Below are 20,270 nucleotides of genomic sequence, written 5' to 3' on the forward strand. Positions count from 1 at the left end.
TGTTTTCACAGTGAAATGTCAGTCTTAACTGATTAAAACTCTTTATAGACGCTTAAAGCTTCCAAATGGGCAAAAATGGGGGAGTTATCCACATTGGACTCAACACAATGAATGGCAGAATGTGTAGTACGAGAGAAGATCATTTTAATTTCAGCAGATATAGCTGTAATTGGCAGTGTAAAATCAGTATTCAAACAACCTAGAGACTAACTGAACTGCTGCTTTAATTAATTAGGTGCTAATTACACACACAAATTGAATGAAAGTCACAGTAAAATTTGCCCAGTGCCTTAACGTTGGTAAATCTATTTATCTATTTAGATACAGATTTTTCTTTTTCTGTGGCCTGATATGTGCACTGTGTTGTTTTATTGAGAAACTCGCTTAAAGGGTTGGTTGATTACAACTGGATAAGATAGCTAAATCATTGGCTGATTGGTAGCCAATCTGTTCAAAACATCTTACAGTATGACTAAAAAACAAAACAACAAGAAAGTTTCAATTGCTGCATCATACTGAGTTCAATTTTGTCTTTGTCATGTTATTTGATATAATGTTGTCTCTTTGTTCTTTCTATGTTGCCTCAAGTTAGGGTAAATGCCACAAAAAGTCCATCTACTCTTCTACTTTTGCTCATTTGTACCCATCATAACACATGTTGGAGACAGTTTAGTTGTAGTGTTGCTCAGATGAGGGTCAGAAGGGGGTTGTTACCTGGCCCACAGCCCTCTCCCTGCCCCAAGATAAGATTAGCCTGCTACCTAAAACCCTCCAGAGTGAGGAAAGGGGTGGGTGGTGGGAAACCCCCCTGTCAGAGCCAAATCCCAGTCACCTTAAGTAAGGAGGTCATGGAGGAGAGAGGAGATGAGAGGACATGGGAGGAGAGGAGAGGAGAGGAGAGGAGAGGAGAGGAGAGGAGAGGAGAGGTACTGTTGTTTTATCAATGGCCTTGGATGTAAAGCCCCTGCACTGTTCCTGAAAGCACAGTGCGTCACACACTCCTCAAGTGTCCATACATCAGACAGCCAATCCGGTTAAATAAAGATCTCTAAGAGGCTTTGCTGTACCAAAGCTAATAATAGCGCCGCCTCACTGGGAGATGTTTCAGTGAAGCACGGATTGCTAGATGTTTGTGAAACACTGCAAAGACAGTTGTGTTCTCATGGTAACCACAGGGAACGGACTGACCCATTGGTGATGGTCGCATCCACTTTGGCTCCTTGACACAAAGCTCAACAGACCTCTGGCTGACTGTAACACTGCCTGGGAATTGTCGCTTAGGGGATAAGCCGCAGAGACTTTGTTCCTCCCTCCTCCTACTCTCACTGCACACAAAGTGTGTCAGGATCCTGTGACCAGCAGTGACACACAGGCCCACATTCTGAGAAAGCCCAGTCTACTACTGAGGGAGGGAAGGATTTGTCTCTCCCAGAGAGGACGGCTCATTGCTGCTGCAGGTTCCTGCTGGTGCGCCCACGATCTTTCTGTCTATGTATGTGTATATGTGCATGTGTATGGGCATAGAAGTGTGGGTGGTGTACGAATATGTGTATGTTCCTGTGTGTCTGTGGTTGTGTCTCTGTGCCTTCCTGTGTCACATACTGTATAAGTATATGTGAGTGCATCTTAGTGTGTATATGTGTGAGTGTGTGTGTGTGTGTGTGTGTGTGTGTGTGTGTGTGTGTGTGTGTGTGTGTGCGTGCGCCTGTTTGTGTAAGTGCGTACACCCCAACACATATTACTGTCTAAGGTTACCCACTAGTCCCAACACCATGTGGTGCTGGAGCTAGAGGGTAACCTAAGCCAGGGTTCCCTTTGTGGTGGGAAAGCAGTCCGATTAGAACAGGCTCTGCTTACATCCCCTGTACAGAAGGCTTTGTGTTCAGCCCTGTCTCCGCTTTCAGCTCTTCTCTAGAGCTGCTGACCAACAGACCACAGCAACATTGTGCCAACACACCATGTACCATTATGGGATAAACGGCATAAAACTCAGATAATTAGTCATAACACATTTAGGGCTGCAACTAACTGTCATTTTCATTTGCAAATAATCTGTAGATTGTTTTCTCGATTAATCAGTTAGTTGTTTGGTCCATAAAATGTCAGAAAATGCTGGTTATTCTTGGACACATTTTCCCAAAGTGCAAGCTGAGGTCCTTGAATGTCTTCTTTTGTCCAGATTCATTCATCACCATTCATAGATCCATCAACCAATTATTGCAGCTCTAAACACAATTGAAAACAGTAAACAGTATTTTTGAATTATGTGGTCTGGACAACAAGTGCAAAATGAAAATGCTTTAAAAATGTTTCTTAAAGCATCTACATCTATGTTGTCCTTCTCACAGAAGACACACTTCTATATCTACAAATGTATCGGTCCACATAGAACTACGAGAGATACCGCATCTCATGGTTTTTGCAGATACAGATTACCAAACTGTTACCACTGCTGTTTGTCTCAAATATGAATATATAAACCTCACTGTGTGGAACTCTTTGAGATTATTTTTATGTAATGTAACTACATGGCAGTTGGTGGCATTGCGACTTAATGTTATTGATGGAGACGACCCTGAATGGTTATTATCACCTTGATGAAGAGTGTATACTTTTAACAAATCAAATAATTTACAATAACTCAGTAACAGTAACTTCAAATTTGAATCAAATAAAGCTCTTGTCTTTTTCTAAACCTTTTTAGAATTAAATAATTTATTTCACATTTTCAACATAGGGGTTCATATAGATATTTGCAGAGATTCCCAGCAGAGCCTTCAAAGGCAAATTTAATTCCTTCCCCCTGGGTTTTCCAAGAACTCTGCAGCTGGCTGGTTGCCGACATTTCTAAACACAGAGTTTGTGACGCACATGCAGACACTTATTGTACGGGTTGGCCTACACCTGTGGCTTTAAACCTTGCTGACTGGATTTGTGCCAAACCGACTGGTGATCCCTGTAAGTGCAGATGGTCAGGATTGTGTACATATAAAATTCAGTTAGAGCGATGAGAGAGAAATCCAAATGTTAGTGAGGATAAGACACACCAGATCTATCTACAGTCGTGAGGTACAGAGCACATTTACAGTAGAGTCCTGAGGTTTAGTTCTCAGTTTAATCTGGCATCAACAAAACCTTGTTATGGTCTTGTCCTGTAATGTTATGTTTGCCTTGCATCAAAAAGCCTTCCTGTCAGAGCAGACTCACCAGCCAGCATAGGCTTAACAATTGCAGTCTAAGCCAATGTTAACATATGCCTGCAGCTAAATTAAGCTCCTAATTAACCATCTCATGCCGAGATAACATTATGGGATAAATATAGAGTGCCAAGTAACCACCTGAACTAAATACCCACTAACGCACAAAGATCCCTTTCAAACACTATCACTAATTGCATTTAGGGTGCATTCAATTGGTACTCTGAAAAAGCAAAGGTTCATAAACTTGTTTTTAAATAATTCAACAGAAATATAATAGTAAAAACAAACACTGAAAGAGAGTAAAAGGAAGTTTTTAAAAAAGGCAAATAATTCAAAATTTGCTGATGAACTGCCCAGACTTGAGTTACAGTTTTTAAAGCTGCTAATGCTAGATCTAATTTTCAATCATTGTATTGGATGAAATCCGGTGACATCCAGCACTCAATATCAGACCAACACTGAATAACACAGGATAAAATTATATAAAGAATAAGAGGGGTTTTTGGGACACACAGCTCAATGTCATCAGAAATTAAATTCAGTGTGTGTGTGTGTGTGTGTGTGTGTGTGTGTGTGTGTGTGTGTGTGTGTGTGTGTGTGTGTGTGTGTGTGTGTGTGTGTGTGTTTCATATACCCCACAGGAAGTATCTAAAATAAGAAAAACGAAATGGACCCACGACAGAGCCCTGGGGGACCCGACAAAAGCTGAGTTAGCTGGAGCAGGAGGAGGCTCCTCCTCTCACTACACAGAATGACATATTTGACAGGTAAAACCAAACTGGAGCCACATCACTGACTGCAACAAAGCTTTAAATAATGTTGGTTAAAAAATTTTGTCTACCGCATCAGGAGTTAATGCCAACAAAAGGTTTGGGAAACCAAGTGAGCACAGCTGGATTTCTGCTGGGAAAAACTGGTTTATGGTTTTATATACATGTGCTCCACCAGGTTTCAAAGTTTTCTCATTCATGTGTTTGCATGACAAATTCAAGAACAGGTGAGGTACTGATATACAAGTAGCATGATTGGATGACAGAAAATATCATTACTCTGAGCTGTATTTAAAATAGTGTCAGTCACAGTACAATTAAACCTAAGTAGTTTTGAAAGCTGAACAACTACAAAACCTATGGGAAAACTAAAGAGCCTTTCAGCTGCAGCACTATATCACTCTTGCACTCATTAATACATTAAAATACTCAAAAAATATAGAAGGTTGGGGGTGTATCTGGTTACTAACCAGTTGCATGTTATTCTGCTGCATCTTAATGCATGCTCCAACTCTCCCCCTTAACTTGGTTTCTTCCAATAACCCAGTTTCATGTGTGCATGTAAACACAAAACTTGTTGGACAGTTCATGTATATCTTTGTTTTCAGTGAAGCAGGATGAGTAGAGAGCTACAGCACATTAGGAGATTGGCCTTCAAGGCGCACACAGGCGGCCTGATGGCCTGCAATAACCCAGAGCAGATAACATCAGAGGCTACTGATAGCAGGGGTGACATTTAAACAATCTGCCAGGGCTGACCGTGCATGTGCCTGAAAAAGTCAGCCAGGGAGAGAGAGAAAGAAAGAGAGAGGGGGGGACGGATAGGGAAACAGAGCTTTTGTGTGCCTGTATGTGTGAGAGAGAAGAGAAGTGGGAGAGACAGAGTGTGTGAGGGGGAGTTACAGAGCGGAGAGAAGTTGACATTTGCAAAGTATGGGTCTTAGAAAGCATAGTGAGACTACAGTATATGCACAAATGATGAAGTGTATTAACCAGTAACCTCCAACAAAGTTCATAACAAATCACGTAGATTATGAGGCTTTATGTTCCTGGTATACCTAAGCATCAACAAGATAATGCTAGGTATATAAATAAGTGTATATCTATATATATATATATATATATATATACACACCTGGGGATATCCCTAATGGACGATGAGACATATTCTCATATGTGGCTATAAGAAAGGCAGTCTCCTCAAGTGCAGGCTCCATGTGCTCTACTTGGGAGGATAGTCTCATAATGGTTGTGTTACTCTGTATCATGCTTGTAATCAGGTCAAAACAAAACAACAGAAAAAAAACTAGCAGGAAATAATCAAGGAGAAAACAGGAAGACAACAATTTCCCCTTCAAAAACATTATTGTAAGGTGTTTATATCCACAACAAAACCTAAACCAAGAAGCCCTTTCTATGAATCTTTTTTTACAGCTCTGCAAGTCATGTTTAACAAGATGACCCAATTCAGGTTTTAATCTTTTGAGTTTAATAACTACTATGTGCAACATTTACAAGTGTAAATAAATCACATTTTTAAATCACTTTTCAATACAGCCATACTGTTCACAATTGGTGTGTAATACCCTTTTCGCCCAGCTGTCATAGTCCACATGGTCCACATTCCAACTGTGACCCACGTAGTAGGGTCCACTCAACCACATGGGCCCCTGTTGGAATGTGGACTATCATCCTCTGTAAATCTAACTGGTGCATCACAAGTTTAAAAATGAATAATGAAGTCCTTGTGAACACTTCATTAAAAAATGTTAGAATAGTTTAGAATATGTCACATTTGATCAGCGGGCACATAATAGGAGTGGGACTACAAAAACTGCATGCGGTAGAGGTGCCAATACCCAGCATTAGCCTGACTGAAGTATGGCTTTGAGGGGTAGCCTAAAATAAAATGGGATTCAAACCACCCTAATCCCTGTGTAGCAAGCCGCACCTCATAGTAAAACAGGACTGGAGAGAGAAAGAAAAAAAAATGCAACTAGATGCAGGAGTTCAACAGCTTTCTCTCTGGTGTAATGCAGCCTCTGACATGTTGATACAGCGCAGCCAGCGGTAGCTTCAGTTACACTAAATTTAAACTAGACAGATGCCACACATAGTTACTCATGCCTCGCCCCAGGAAACAAACGTCTCATTCATCACACTGGGTGCTGGGACCCCTTTGGTTCAGTAAGGTTAGGGGGCACCCACATGGTGATCTGGCCCCACATGTGGACCTCATGCATGACTGTCTGACCGTCTTTTACATTTTATAAATAACATATAAGTCCATTAACTCTCTTTTTTCCACACATGCAACCTCCCATCTGTAACTATACACATTTACAAAGTGTATAGATAATTGATTGGGTAAATGCCAAACACCTCTGTCCTTGTTCTTCTTCCTTTAAAAAAAACAAAAAAACTTTAAATTCGTTTGTTTTTTGTTGGGGGGTTTTTTGGGTTGGTTTTGTTTTTTTTATATTTTCTCTTTTTTCTGTTTTTTATATAATATCTATTAGCATTAACAAAAAAAAAATATACAAGAAAACAAAAGTGCTAAGCTAACTACATTAGTGAAGTGGGCGTTCAGTGCAATGAATGCAAAAATAAAACATATCAGGAAAATTCAACATTTGACATTAAACATATTTTAACCTTAGACCTGTCACTAAATAAGCAAACAGTAACATTTTTGTATCTTCTGTTACTTTAGGGGAGGTTTAATATTATTTCTGAAAAAACTTAAGGACGGCTTGTACTCTAATGACAGCTGTTTGTTAGAGTTGTGGCTCCCACCCCTCAACCTAAAAGCCTAGACAGACACACGCACAAAACACACCTGGCTAGAGTCTGGGAGTGCCGACACACTCACCTGGCGATGTGGCACACAGCATTCTTCCACTCCTCTCCTCGTTAAGATCGCGCTAAGATCGAGTGCTTGAGCAGTAAAAAGTTGAAGGCAGCAGAGTGCAGACGTGCTGGGGCGAGAGGGGTTCTCCTGCACTAAGAGAGAACGAGTCACCAGAACCTGCCGCCTGCCCTCTGCCACTCTCTTTGGGAGCTCAAAATAGTCCACCATGAGAGCGATGTAATTTCAGTCTTTCCCACGACAAGGACTGAGAGGATTGTGCTCTACGTTCAGAGCAGCAGAGCAATGACAACAACATAGACAAGGGCAAAATAGCTTTCTCCACTTGCCACACTCAATATGATAATTTCATTATCATAACAAATGTGCTTTGATATGTCATCATATGGAAGCATTACAAAGGCAATCCCACAGGTGCAGGAAATGTCACTGCATATTAACAGGACCAAATCAAACCTGACTAGTTACTAAGTGGTTGTGGTGAGTGGTGGCATCTGGAGATTTCATTAGCCCAGATTAGTCTCTCTGATGTCACTGGTGGTCTCTTTCATATCTTGACAAAGCAGTGAGAGAGGAGAGAAACCTCCTTCGTCCTGAGTAGTGGGTCTACAATGCTCTGTTCTGTTATGGTGGCAACCGACAAACCACAAAAAAAAAAAAAAACTTCTTTCAATATATGAAATCAGAAAAAAAAGCTGTATGTGGAATGAATGCAACAACAAAAAAGAATGATCTAGAGAAGAAGTGTGAACAAAAATGCTGATCATGCTCCCCTTACCAGCAGCTACAGAGTGGAGTGTGCCCCCTCTCCTTTCATTCCAGGCTGCCATCTGAACCCCACATGGCATGTCTGGGCAGAGAGCCAGACACCTCCGCTATGGATCTACTACTCTGCCACCCATAAAGGGCACTTCTGCCTCCCTCCCCACCTCATACCACCTCTAACACCCAATGAGGCAACTGCTCGTGACCTGCATAACCTTAATTCACCAAAACCTATTTCTACCACTTCACAACAGACACTCTCTCAGAACGTGGGTAAGTGGTACTCCAAGAGCCCGAATGCATGTTGAAACATAAGATGGATGGTGTTATTTTCACAGTGGAGGGGAAATATGTTCTAGAATTAGTATGTACAACCAGGCTTTCCCTGTTTGATACTATAGATGAAAGCAAGTTGGAGGCTACTGTCTGCAGCAAGTGAAACCATCACACACAGGCGTGTAATACTGCCACTCTCAGTGCACTTTTTTCACAATGACAGTTAGCTGTAAGCTACAAAATAAAAATGCCCGCCGCTGACGGATGTTTACTCAAAACATAACAAATATACCATTTAACACATGGTTTTCCCTGCCTATGGAAATCTACAGCAGCTCTTGCAAGTGTTTTTTTGGCTGCCTAAAATGACAAATGAAAAAAACAAACAAACAAAAACCTCAACCATCTTGGAAAAAAGTGCTGCAGAAAATGAATGAAACAGGAGCAAGCAATGGTAACATGCTATTAATGGAAACTCAACACCAAATTTAGCTTTGGTTTTGAGTAGCGAGGTACTGTTATAGTCAGTTGATGAAGTTGCATTCATGAAAAAGGGCTTTGATGTACCCAAGATACTTTTAACAAAGTTTAACTGAAAACAAAATATGACAAAATGAATAAAACATACATTTTATTCCTCTTTGGGCGTCAAGTGTGCAGAGGCAGTGTTTATACTTTGATGGTTCTTAACTTTTTTTAATCGTTTTTATTGTAATTGTAATCACAAAAAAAAGCATTTTTCAAATTATTTAGATAATTTCTGATTTACAATTTCAGGCCTCACCCACATTTATTCAATTAAATGACTGATCACTTATTAAACCTCATCGTCTACAAATGTCAGAAAATGTTGAAAAGTGCTCGCAACAATTTCCCAGGGCTCAAAATGACTTCAAATTGCTTGTTTTTGTACCAACACATCAAAAGCAGATATGCTAAATATAAATATAATAGAGAACCAGTGAATGTTTTGTATTTTTCGCTGTAAATAGCTTAAATGATTAGTTGATATATCAGAAGCGACAATCACAATTGCTGTCAGTTTAATTTCTGACGATTGATTTATCAAGTGCCTAATGATTGCAGCACTGAGTTTCAGTCAATGAAATGTAATTTCTGGTGCACAATAGATTAAAAAATTACATTTAAAGTCAACAGCAACACAAAACGTCTCTGGTACTCAAGAAGATCCACAGACCTCAATCCAAACGGCTACCATCTACTGAATGAATAGTCACTATGAAAACTTTTGACAGACTATCCACAGTAAATGAAAAGACACTTTGCTGAAAAGTTTTTCAAATGTAATTTTCAATGCTTTGAAGGGCACAAATTACATTCCATTAATCTCGTTAGTATTTAGATGGGGCAAAAGTTTAGAGTGTATATCTGCAAAAAAAAAAAAAGAAATTATCTGTACAGCTAGATACTACTAGTGGTTGGGATAATACTTTCCAAACACCTTAATTGGCAAAAATCAGAAGTGCTGAATGCTGACACTCAGATACATTTTACAAACAAGATTTGGAGGCCTGACTGAAAATGTCAATGGAATGATGTAAATGGAGAACAGAAGCAGATTTTCAAGTACAAACGACTTAGAAGATACACTCGCTCAAGTTGAAAATGATACAATTTGAAATGACTGAACTGAAAGGTTTATGGAGTTGTATCATTTGATGATTTTACAGAAACATGGTCATAAGGTGAAGGGTCTATATGAAAAAAAGAGATGTTCCTGCTAAGTTTGTCTGAGCTGTCATGCAGAGTAGCTCCTTGTTATGAACATAAGTCAGGAGAACTCGTCCATTTGCTGTTTGTGGCCAAAAGACAAAAGCCACACCACACAAGAGGTCAAAACAAGCTAAAAATTCACCTCACTTTGAATCTAAATGCAGATTGCTGAAGTGAGACAAAACACCAGTGCTAAGATTTTGGTCAGCGCATCTACAGTTTTTTTTTGGTTTTCCACTTATGTGTAACATCGTCTTTTTGAATAACAAATTATCATTGCACAAGACATTTTTTTATTTGAACTACTTTTTAAACTACTTGCTTCTGCAGTAGCTTTAAAAAGTTGTTTAGTGTCTTATTGAGGTAAAAATGACAGTTGGGAGGGGACTATCTTCTCTGTGTTAAGCTAATATCAGCCAATAATTTTAGCACATTGATTTATCATTTTGGCTCTACTGCACACCCAAAAAAGTGTAATGACAAAACATCAGCAGTATTTAGCAACAATACCTCTGTAGCCGATCACATCTGATACATAATATGTATTCCACATTTTAATTGATATGACCACACCCAAATTCTGTACTAATTTGCTTTGTTAATAATTGTAAGTATTATTTAGCCTAACTTAACAGTCAGGTATTATAAAACCAGTTCATCAAGTGAACTATTTAGTTCATAATTGAGACCATCTCCTGAGGGGTATTTCATCAATGCAGCTACACTTGCCTGGAAAAGTCTTGTTCGAATTAACGTCAACTTTAAATACAGGTTGAAACTGTTCCACTAACACAATTAAACTATTACTAGTCAATGTTAACTCTAACCAGGCTTGAATAAGCATGTGTTATGCATGTGGACAGAGTACATCAGCAGCCCAGAACAGTCAATTGATGAAAACATGATACACTTTGCACAAAAAAGCAAAAACTCAGCACTGGAACAAACTCAGCTGATGAAATTATGCGAATAATATAAAGGAGTCATCACCAAAAACACTGCCAAAATTAAAAAGGTGAAGGAGATGGCCTGGCAGAACATTGTTGACCGAATAAATGCGTAAACTATACAGTTCTACTTGTGTGAGCAGTGGTGGCCTAAAGGTTAGAGAAGTGAGCGTATGATTAGAAAATCATTGGTTCGATCACATGGAGCAGCTGGATAAACCAGGGTGTGTGTGAAAAGCAGTGCAATCTCCCATATATTGTTTAATCATTATTTATTAATTAACATTTAGATCAATTACTGTGGCTATATTATCAATGTAGGTAACTTAGGAGAACCAACTCACCATTACCACCTATATAATCTACTCTTTGACAAATTGTTGTCTTCTTCAGATTGTCCATTTACAAGCATCACTGAAAATTTAAAATTAAGAAGTTGCAGTTGGAGATGATGGAACTGGAGAAGAATATAAGCACAGTGGAAACTGCTTATAGTGATCACATCTCTCCGGGTCAAACACACATAAATATAAAGCTATAATAGCTTCGCTATTAACTGCATTCTAAATTAAGGAGGCTTAAAATAATAGATGAAGTTTTCCTTTATGCAGTTTGATGGGATACTCCTCTGGATGTACACTAAAACAAATGCAAACAATACCAACATGTCACCAGGTATATTTGTCCTACTAAAGGTGCCTTTAGATGGTAATACAACAACAACAATCTTCTACATTTATTGCATGTCACACTGTGCAAGATGGCTGTAATAAAATCTTGGTCAGACTGTATGATATGAATTTGAGTCATGTCAAACTATAAGATGAACGCATGGTGAATCATAGTGCTGATATGATGTAAATAGAAAATAAGTATATGAAAACACGTCGTCATCAGTTCATGTGATCCATCTGTCCCCCTTTCGTTTGTTTTTTTTTTTCCCCTGTTGCCTTTACTCAAAAAGCCCACTCACGAAATGTCACACTGGCCAGTGTATTTTGTGTCATTTCATATCGTATTCTGATTGGTTGGTTGGTTTGTGGACGCAGGTCATAGCAGCTTTCACAATGGAAGGATTTGATCTTAAATTTCTGACCATATTCCCCTCAAGAATTGTCTCTACAGTCCAAAATCACCCAGTGGAAAGGGGACGGTTTTAATGATTATTTATCAGTGAATTTTTTTTGAATTTTGAATTATCCTATCTCACTCCTCACAGCTGATCCACAGAGGGATTTCTTCTTCTATTCAGCTGACACTGTACATAATGAGGGGAAAACCCTTACAGTACATTTGGCGATGTTTCTGAATAGAACGGTGGAATATTTCACCTCAAAGAGGTGACTGTTTCCTGAGCAACAAGAAAACACTCAGAGAGCGCAAGAGAAAGAAAAGACAGACACCCATACAACGAAAATAAAGAAGCGCAGACCAAAAAGACCAGAAAGTCAGTAAAATAACCAGTGGCTGCACTGAAAGCAAAACTGTAAACAAAACCAAAATTTACTAGTCAGCTCCATAAAAGAATAAGTTGAGGAGAAAATATTCAAAACAAAGATTATAGAGGAGATAGCTCACAAACCTCAGCATCAAACTCTCATAACAGCACCCTTTTCATAAAGTTACGTACACTATGATGACACATTATAACTTTTGGTGCAGCTGCTACAACAGATATAAAAAATATGGTACTGTTGATTTGTTTTTCTTTTGGGAGACATAACCTATCCTTTTTACAACACTTTACAACCCTTTACAACACAAGTCTGAAGAACTGGCTGCCTGGATACCGAAATGACAAAAATCATGGCCCAGTTTAAGCAACATGCAACAATACAATGCTTATTGGAGTAGAAACCTGTCACATATGCACAGTGGAGCTTCTCCAGGTTGTTACAAAAACAAGCCCTGACTTGAGCCTTGCCTTGAGAGAAGGAGACCAACTCAGGAGTGTGCAACTCCCTGTTAGTCTGGCTGTGTGATCCTGTATTACACTCCATTTATTAATTTGGACAGGCACCCCCCTTTTGGGCCAAGTTATACAGTCCGAACCAGATTAAAACCACTTGCACAGTGGTGCTTTTATTCCTACACTTATTCCAACTGAAGTTTTTCCCCTCGTACCATCTCCAAATCAAACTGCTTTTTTAATCTAAGGAAAATTTGATTTTGCAGATTGTGCAAGCCAAACCTTCATGGAGTCATTACTTTGCCAGAGTTTCATGAAAAGGACACAGCCAGAGCATTGACTGGTTCCAGTGGTTTCGGCCCAAAGACAGAAACAAATTAAGAATCTGAACAGACCGAGGTAAATGCCACAAATTCATCATTTTCTGGGTTCAAATCCAGCTCTCAACCTTTGTTAACTCACTCAGCCTTTGTACAAACATACATTCCCAAATATTAACTGAATAAATAACCTCAACCCGAAAAAGGCAACAACCTCTGTCATTCATATGATGCACTGTGAATTTCCAGCCACTTCAACTCATTAAAATGCTTAAACTGTTCTGCTTACTGCCGATGCTACTACTTTTGTGGATACACTGACTTTGAGATATTCAACTTCATCACTTCCATTTTATGGCTGCAACATTACATCATCTGGAAAAATGGTCTTGCACATCATTTTAGACACATATTTCTATAATTCAGTCTGAAATATATGGCACCTTGAGATGCTTTGGGATCTTGATTATATTTCAAAATGTCTGAATACGTGATGATGGATTTGCCAAATGCTCTGTGATGCTTCTGTACGCAAAGTTTCACAGTTAAGTAGAGCCGCAACTAATGATTAATTTCATTTTCTGTCAATTAATTTCTCAAATAATTGAATCCTATTATCTACAAAATATCAATTAATCAACTAATCATTGCAGCATTACAGTTTAATTTCCATTTACAATGTTTACAAAAGTCTAATCCATAATATCTGCTTTATCAAATAAGGTCAACAATTCTCCACATACCTTCTTTCCCCGCTATAAAGCTGATCACTTGTTTGTAATGTTGTTTTAATAACTTCATGATTTCTGTAATTAATAATTAATCAATAAACCCAGGCACTGCATAACCGATAAAGTTCTGTTCCTCTCTATGTTGGTTTTATTCTCAAGGATAGTATACTAAACGAAAAATAACATCCCCTGAGTGTGGTAACTTTGTAAGGCATAGTTTAGCCTGGGGGAGAAAGAGAGGGAACAGCATCATGCTGCAAAGACCCACGTTTAGGTTCAGCAGGTTTCAAGTTTTGGTATTGACATATTGTGACTTTAGTCTATTAATTTACCATCTAAAAAGGCAGATTACAAAAGATTTGTTCCAAGGTTAGGGGAGGTCTTTTTGTCTATAATGTTTGAAGCAACATGATTAGGAACAAATTCAGCATCAATAGTGGAGAACACATCATCACACATGGAAAAGTAATTTCAGTGGCAAAAATTCAAGGATTGGTTTAGTTTACAGATCAATACTACTACAAGACAACAAAGTCCTGCTCACTGACTTACTGCACTACCTACCACCTTGATAAAAAGTCAAACATTATCATCATTTATGACAGACGCACAGCATTAAAACTGCACCCAATAGGAAAATATTCCTGAGTATGTATGTATGTATTTAAGCCTGGTCCTTTTAAAATCTACTTTTGAGGTCATGGCTCCCTACACGAGAGAACCCACTGACCATAATTAGTGTTTAGGTTTACTTTTATTTTTTTTTTAAATATTATTTTTATCTGTGGCTTTTATTATTATAATATTAAATCTGTTCTTTTGAATACATGTTTTTCTCAATTAGACTTCATTTATTTTTGGACATGATGGAAGCATACTGTAGTTAACTGTGCATTAACACAGTTGTCTTTGCTGCTGAAATAAATATCTTTAGATGTGCAAATATCAACAATAATTAATATCTTGCGTTTTTTCCTAAATTGAGTCAATGCACTAACCCTAAGACTGTCCTACTTTTAACTCATTTTGTAAACAGCACCTGAATAAAAGTTGACAGTATTTACATGTGATGCTTTGCAGAAACGTGTCTCATTGACATTCAAGCTGTTCCCTCTCTCAGCCATACTACTGACACCACTGTATCAACCAAACTACTGTACATCTCTGCTGCACACTCCTGCCACACTTTTACACGGCGTCCACGGCAAAAGTGACGAGCTATCTGTTTTGCAGGACTTGTGGGACACATTTTAAAAGTTATACAGGAGTCTACACAATGCATGGCAATAACGAGTGGGCTAACATGCTAGCACGTCAAGCTAATGACAGCTGGTGTTGTGGACATTAGCTTGACGGACGCAATAAGAAAAGCGCGAGATATTGAACTTAAATATCTCCATTTCTTAAACAAAAAAAACCCTCTTGTTTGGGTCGGTTCCTCTTTCACATGGCAAACAGTATCAACTGTGGTCAAAAGTTGCCTGGGTAAATGAAGCAAGCGCTGAGTGAGCTAGGTGAGTAAGTTAACATTAGGTTACAACACATTGTGCCGTTAAGTTTAGTAGCGGTGCTTTGACTATGAAACATGCCACCGGGCACCGGGACACACACGGACCTGTGGGGCCTAGCGGCTGCTGCTGCTCGTCCTCTCCGAAGATCAGTCTGAAGTCCAGCTCCTCATTCCCGGGGCAGTTTGCAGTAGTCATCGGGGTTTGACAGCTCGGGTTTTACCCCGCCACTCGACCGTCGACCGCTGGAGCAATTTATGCTCTCCTAAAATGTCACAACATTTACCGACTGCCACGACGCCGAACTTCAACTTTTGTTCATTTAAGGTTAACTCGGGAGCTTCTGACCATACACGTAACCCGTGTATGTGTTCCCCCTCTCGTTTGACAAATCCAAAAAAAGAGTTGTCGGCTCCTCTCTTCCTCTGGCAGTTAAACTGGCGAAATTGTGGCTTCAACTTCAGAGAAAGTCGCCTGCCCCCCTCTGTGGCTCCTTCTCTCACTCTGTTGCTCTGCCTCCCGACTTAGTGAACGACAAAGCAGCGCTTTCCCTGTCAGTGTTTAATGTGCGTTTAACAAAGCCGATGAATTGTCGTAAAATAGTCCCTCTATCTCTATCTCCCTCCTGTCTGTTTCTCTCGTTCTCTCTGCGGAGCTCCTATCCCAACTTTTACTAAACCCCGCGTGACAAGCCAGCTCCAGCGGTGACGTCAGCAGACACAACACAACACAGGACAGACACACACACACATACACACACACACACATACACACAGCTCCTCGGCTATGGACTTAATAAACTGTTTATTAAAGACTCACCAGGTTGTCAGCCTAACGTATATTGTTTAATATATATTGTGACCAGAGTGACATTTTGGTGCATGTAAAGTAGAATAATGCACAGAGTAACCAGGAAACATGTAGCCTAAACATTAAAAAAAATCTATAATCATATTTTCAATTATGTGTAATTATTGTGTGCTTTCTTTATGAACTAAATGTATCATCATTTTTCTCTATCTAATTGATGTTCCATTCCCTTCCACCCACCACTAGATTATATCCACTTGTGCCTATCCCTCAGCCATGCCTCTTTGTGTAGTTCTAGTCCAAGCCAGGATTGGTAAGTATAATGACATTATGTGCTTTTTACCTTTTGAGCCTCAAGCCTGTCAGGACATGGGCCCATTAATTTCCAATCAGCTAATTTAGGCTTGTGAATGGGATGAATAGACATCTTGATCATGGGTTTTGGATCGTATTCAGGATGTAGGTGGTGCAACCTAAATGGTATTCCAAAATTAGTATCACTGAAAACATTCCCTTCATACCTGCATTTACAGGCCACTGTTTGTCCTGATTTTCGTCTGCTCAGATGGAGATTTTGCACAGTGCTTGACATCAAGTGGGACCCTGCAAGATACTACATACTAAGACATCCCACTAAAATGGTGACCAAAAGTGCAGTAATGTCATTTAGATAAACACAATATGAGCCAACCATTTGGAAATGGCCAGTCAAAGCGATGTGTGTAGTACACCTATATTTCAAATGAGCACTTTGTTCAATTTAAATCTGACAAGCCAATGAATAGTTTTCTCTTCATCCTTCACATTTATCTTAAGTATAATAATATAAAGAAAATTGTGATACCACACAAACTCCTCACAAACTGCGTCCTGTGCTGTACATTTCCAATCAGAAGAATGGCCTTGTTTGCATGGAGGGCTTGCACTGGTTTATTTTGATCACTTAATCATTTACTAAAGATAGGGAAAGAGTAAATCTGCAGCTCGAATAAAGCAATAGCAAATTGATCTGTGTATGGGCTGTTCCACTCCCTTTAACCCATGTGCCTCCATCTAGCCCATCAATCAACTCATATTAATCTTTGTTGGGTAAACAACACAGAGGCTGATGCACTCAGAGGCTTTAATGTCTTGTGGCTTTGATGCTGTTCTTGTCTGATAACATCTGTATTAGTATATTATTTCCTGCATTAGTTGTCATACATAACCAAACAACTTTTTTGTCTATAAAAGTAATACGTGAATTATGTATGTGTATGTTAATTCATATTTAACATATTCCATTAAAGATACTGAGGTTTGGTTGAGTTTGGTTGAGTTTGGTTGAGTTTGGTTGTTTGATGTGTCAGGTAAATGTGTGTTTCCGTGGTATGTTATGTTTTGTATTTCTCCCTTGTTTTGCTTTGTGGTTAAGATTATGAGTCTTTGTTTTGTTGATGTGGGCTATGTATATTGAATTTATTGAAAAATCTCAATAAAGTCTTATAATAAATTGCTTTCTGGGCAGCATATAGGCAGTAATTATTGTTGCAATGGCTTCCACTTGTATTACTCCCACACACACACTCACACATACACACACTTGCAGCTGATCTACTGCATCTGCCTCTATCAAGAAAGTTTTTAATTTTTCACCAAAGCTTTTTGCAACACTGATAAGTAGAGTTATAAAACATCTCAAGTTTTATCACGTGTATCACAACTACTTGTATTCATAGATCCATTAAAATGACATAACACAAGGTCGCCCATAAAGTTGGAATAATTTTGTTTTCAGACACATACCTCTTTTTATTTTCTATTTATACAGTATCAGTAATCAGTAATCACCTTTGACCAGGTGCAATGAGATTGATCAATACAATGTTAAGAATATATACACTTTATCTATCAAGAATAAATCACATTGTCACAATCATTTCATGAGAAGAAGTAAAAAATATTTTATTCCAACTTTATGGGCGACCGTGTATTTTGTTTCTTGTATGATCAATGTGTAATAAAAGAAACAAATGAGTACATTTATATATTCCTTTTGAGAACATAATAATGTCCATGTTTGTGTTTTACTATATTCATACATACAAAGTATTAAGAACAAAAAATCACCAAAGATCACTTACTGAAAAAAAAACCTCTGCAAGATGCATATTTTGATGTAAATCAATCCATTCTCAAGACAAATTGCATGCACAGCAGACAACACCCTCTTATTTTTCTGACACAGACTCACAACATGTACCTATGCTAGATGCATGTGGGCGTAAAGACAGGCGCTCGGCTCACAAATGCATCTGAAAGCATCAATATCACATTTCCTGTGGTCTTTATTTCCAAGCAAAAGCACAAAGTTGAACCCTTTTTGACTTGTATGCCATCTTCTGAGGTAATTCCTCCCCAACGGACAAGTTCAGCCTAACAGAAACTTTGTTTCCCACAAAATTGGTTGGTGTGATTATAATCTTCAATCAATACATTTTCAGTTTCCCTTCAAAACTTCACACCAAGTAATGCTATCCAGCCATTTCAGACTGCTATCCAGACTTAAAATAGGTCTGCATACTGTAGCTACAGATTAAACTACAAATTCAGTTAACATGTTTCACTAAAATGTTTTGCAAAAAGGAATGGGTAGAGATAGCACAGAAACACTTTACTCTGATAAGTGCATAGTTACATTACTTCAACATGACTTATAGTTACTTTGAAGACAACTCTGAGAAACAGTTGCATCTAATTACTGTAAATGTACCAGCATTTCCAGTACACATTCAGTGAAGCTCTCCATAAAGGAGACCATATAAATGTTTATGGCAAATCATTCCATGAGGCTTCCTTACAAGCAAAAAGAGAATCTAAACCATACTAAAAGGACTGTCCTTCTTATTAAGTCATCCACTTGTCAGCTACTCTGTGATTCTTGCCTTTTCTCAAAAAGAATGGAGTTCAATACATAAAAACCTGAAAGAACAGAATAAAAGTGAAGTTACTGGTGAAAAAAGTACAGGGACATTTAAGTTTTATCCTGCTCTGCTCAAATACAATAACTAGACTGAGTGTTAACAATGTGTATGAAGAGGTGACACAAACAAAGGTTTCGGTTGTAATGAACTTGATTTTTAAAAAATACTTAATTTCCTCACCCCACAGTCATCTTTGCCATAAATGGCATCTCATACAGTTTAATTATAAAGTGATCATATTACTTGGCAGTCACACTGACTGAACTTTCTCCTGTGCAGCAGACGTGTCTCCAGACCCACCCGAGTCTAATTCAGGTTACCTGCGTCTCTTATCTTCGCAGATGACCTTTGAAGGGAGAAGATAAAGAAAACAAATTGTGTGGGAGGCTGTAGATGTGGTTTGTGATATTATGTTCTTGTAAAAGAAAGTTATGGAGGAAAAAAAACAGCATCTGCCCCCACACTGGTCCTATTTTAGAGGTGTCACTCTTTCAAGGATTGGGGTTTGTACATGCTGCACAAATGCAACGTAGCACCTAGGCAACAGGCACGATACACACTAAATGTCAACAAATATCAAATTGCACAAAATCCTGTATCAGAATGTCAACTGATAAGTAATTATGGGCTCACTGGGAGAATGATGCTGTTTTGTAGAATAACATTTGTGATTTATGTAAATTCTCCAGCATTCAAAATGTAAAATGTGGAATATTTACTTGTATATGTCAGATTTCTGTAATTTATTTGTACATTTACAGTATATCTTCATTTTTGTGCAGTTTACAATAGACTGCCAATATTGTGGCAGAATGAAATGGTGAAAATATGCTAAATACAGTTCATATAATAAATAATGTTAGAGGGCCATGTAAAAGTATTGCAGACTTGAAAGACTTGAAGAAATACAAAGCCTTAATGTCACAACCCTGATTGGGATTTCAGGTGACTTGAACGCTTCCCTGTTGATTTATGCTGCCCTCTTTTGTTCATTCTGTAAAACTGAAATTGATGGAGTGAGTCCAGCAGTTGCCTCCAGTCTGTCAATCATAAACCTAGAGTCTGGACATTAGATGCAGAAGAAATGAGCTTATAAGATGTGTATTAAACAAATAGGTTTAGATATAATGTATTTTTATTATCTACACCAAGCTCAGTTCTCTCTTTCTCTTTCTTCCTCTGAAACATGCACCTAAGACTGTAGTATATAGGGATTCGGGCTATCACAGCATTGGTTTGGCCAACATGTGACAAACTGTCTATTGGTGAAAGTGTGCCTGATGTTCTGGACCTTCTGTAAATCAATCAGCGTGCTGATTCATTCAGCACATGGGAAGGGCTGTACATCAGCTGATGTACAATCAATGCTAGATGTGACAGCAGCACTGATGCAGACAGCTATTTTTCTTTTTTGATGCCTGGTATAAACACAACTGTCCTGTACAGAAAACAACATGATTGGAATATA

At 38.5% G+C, this 20,270-nt stretch overlaps 1 protein-coding gene across 1 annotated transcript in view; it reads right to left on the bottom strand.

The window, feature by feature from the left end:
• The window catches only part of nfatc3a (nuclear factor of activated T cells 3a), a 62,634-nt gene extending 47,019 nt beyond the window's left edge, over positions 1 to 15,615 (bottom strand). The window contains exon 1 of the mRNA XM_062421037.1: positions 15,137 to 15,615. Coding sequence (XP_062277021.1) covers positions 15,137 to 15,227 — 91 coding nt within the window. The 5' untranslated portion in view covers positions 15,228 to 15,615. The remainder of the gene's footprint in view (positions 1 to 15,136) is intronic.
• Between the last annotated feature and the right edge of the window lie 4,655 nt (positions 15,616 to 20,270).

This window comes from Scomber scombrus, chromosome 1, assembly GCF_963691925.1.
Source record: "Scomber scombrus chromosome 1, fScoSco1.1, whole genome shotgun sequence".
Taxonomy (NCBI): domain Eukaryota; kingdom Metazoa; phylum Chordata; class Actinopteri; order Scombriformes; family Scombridae; genus Scomber; species Scomber scombrus.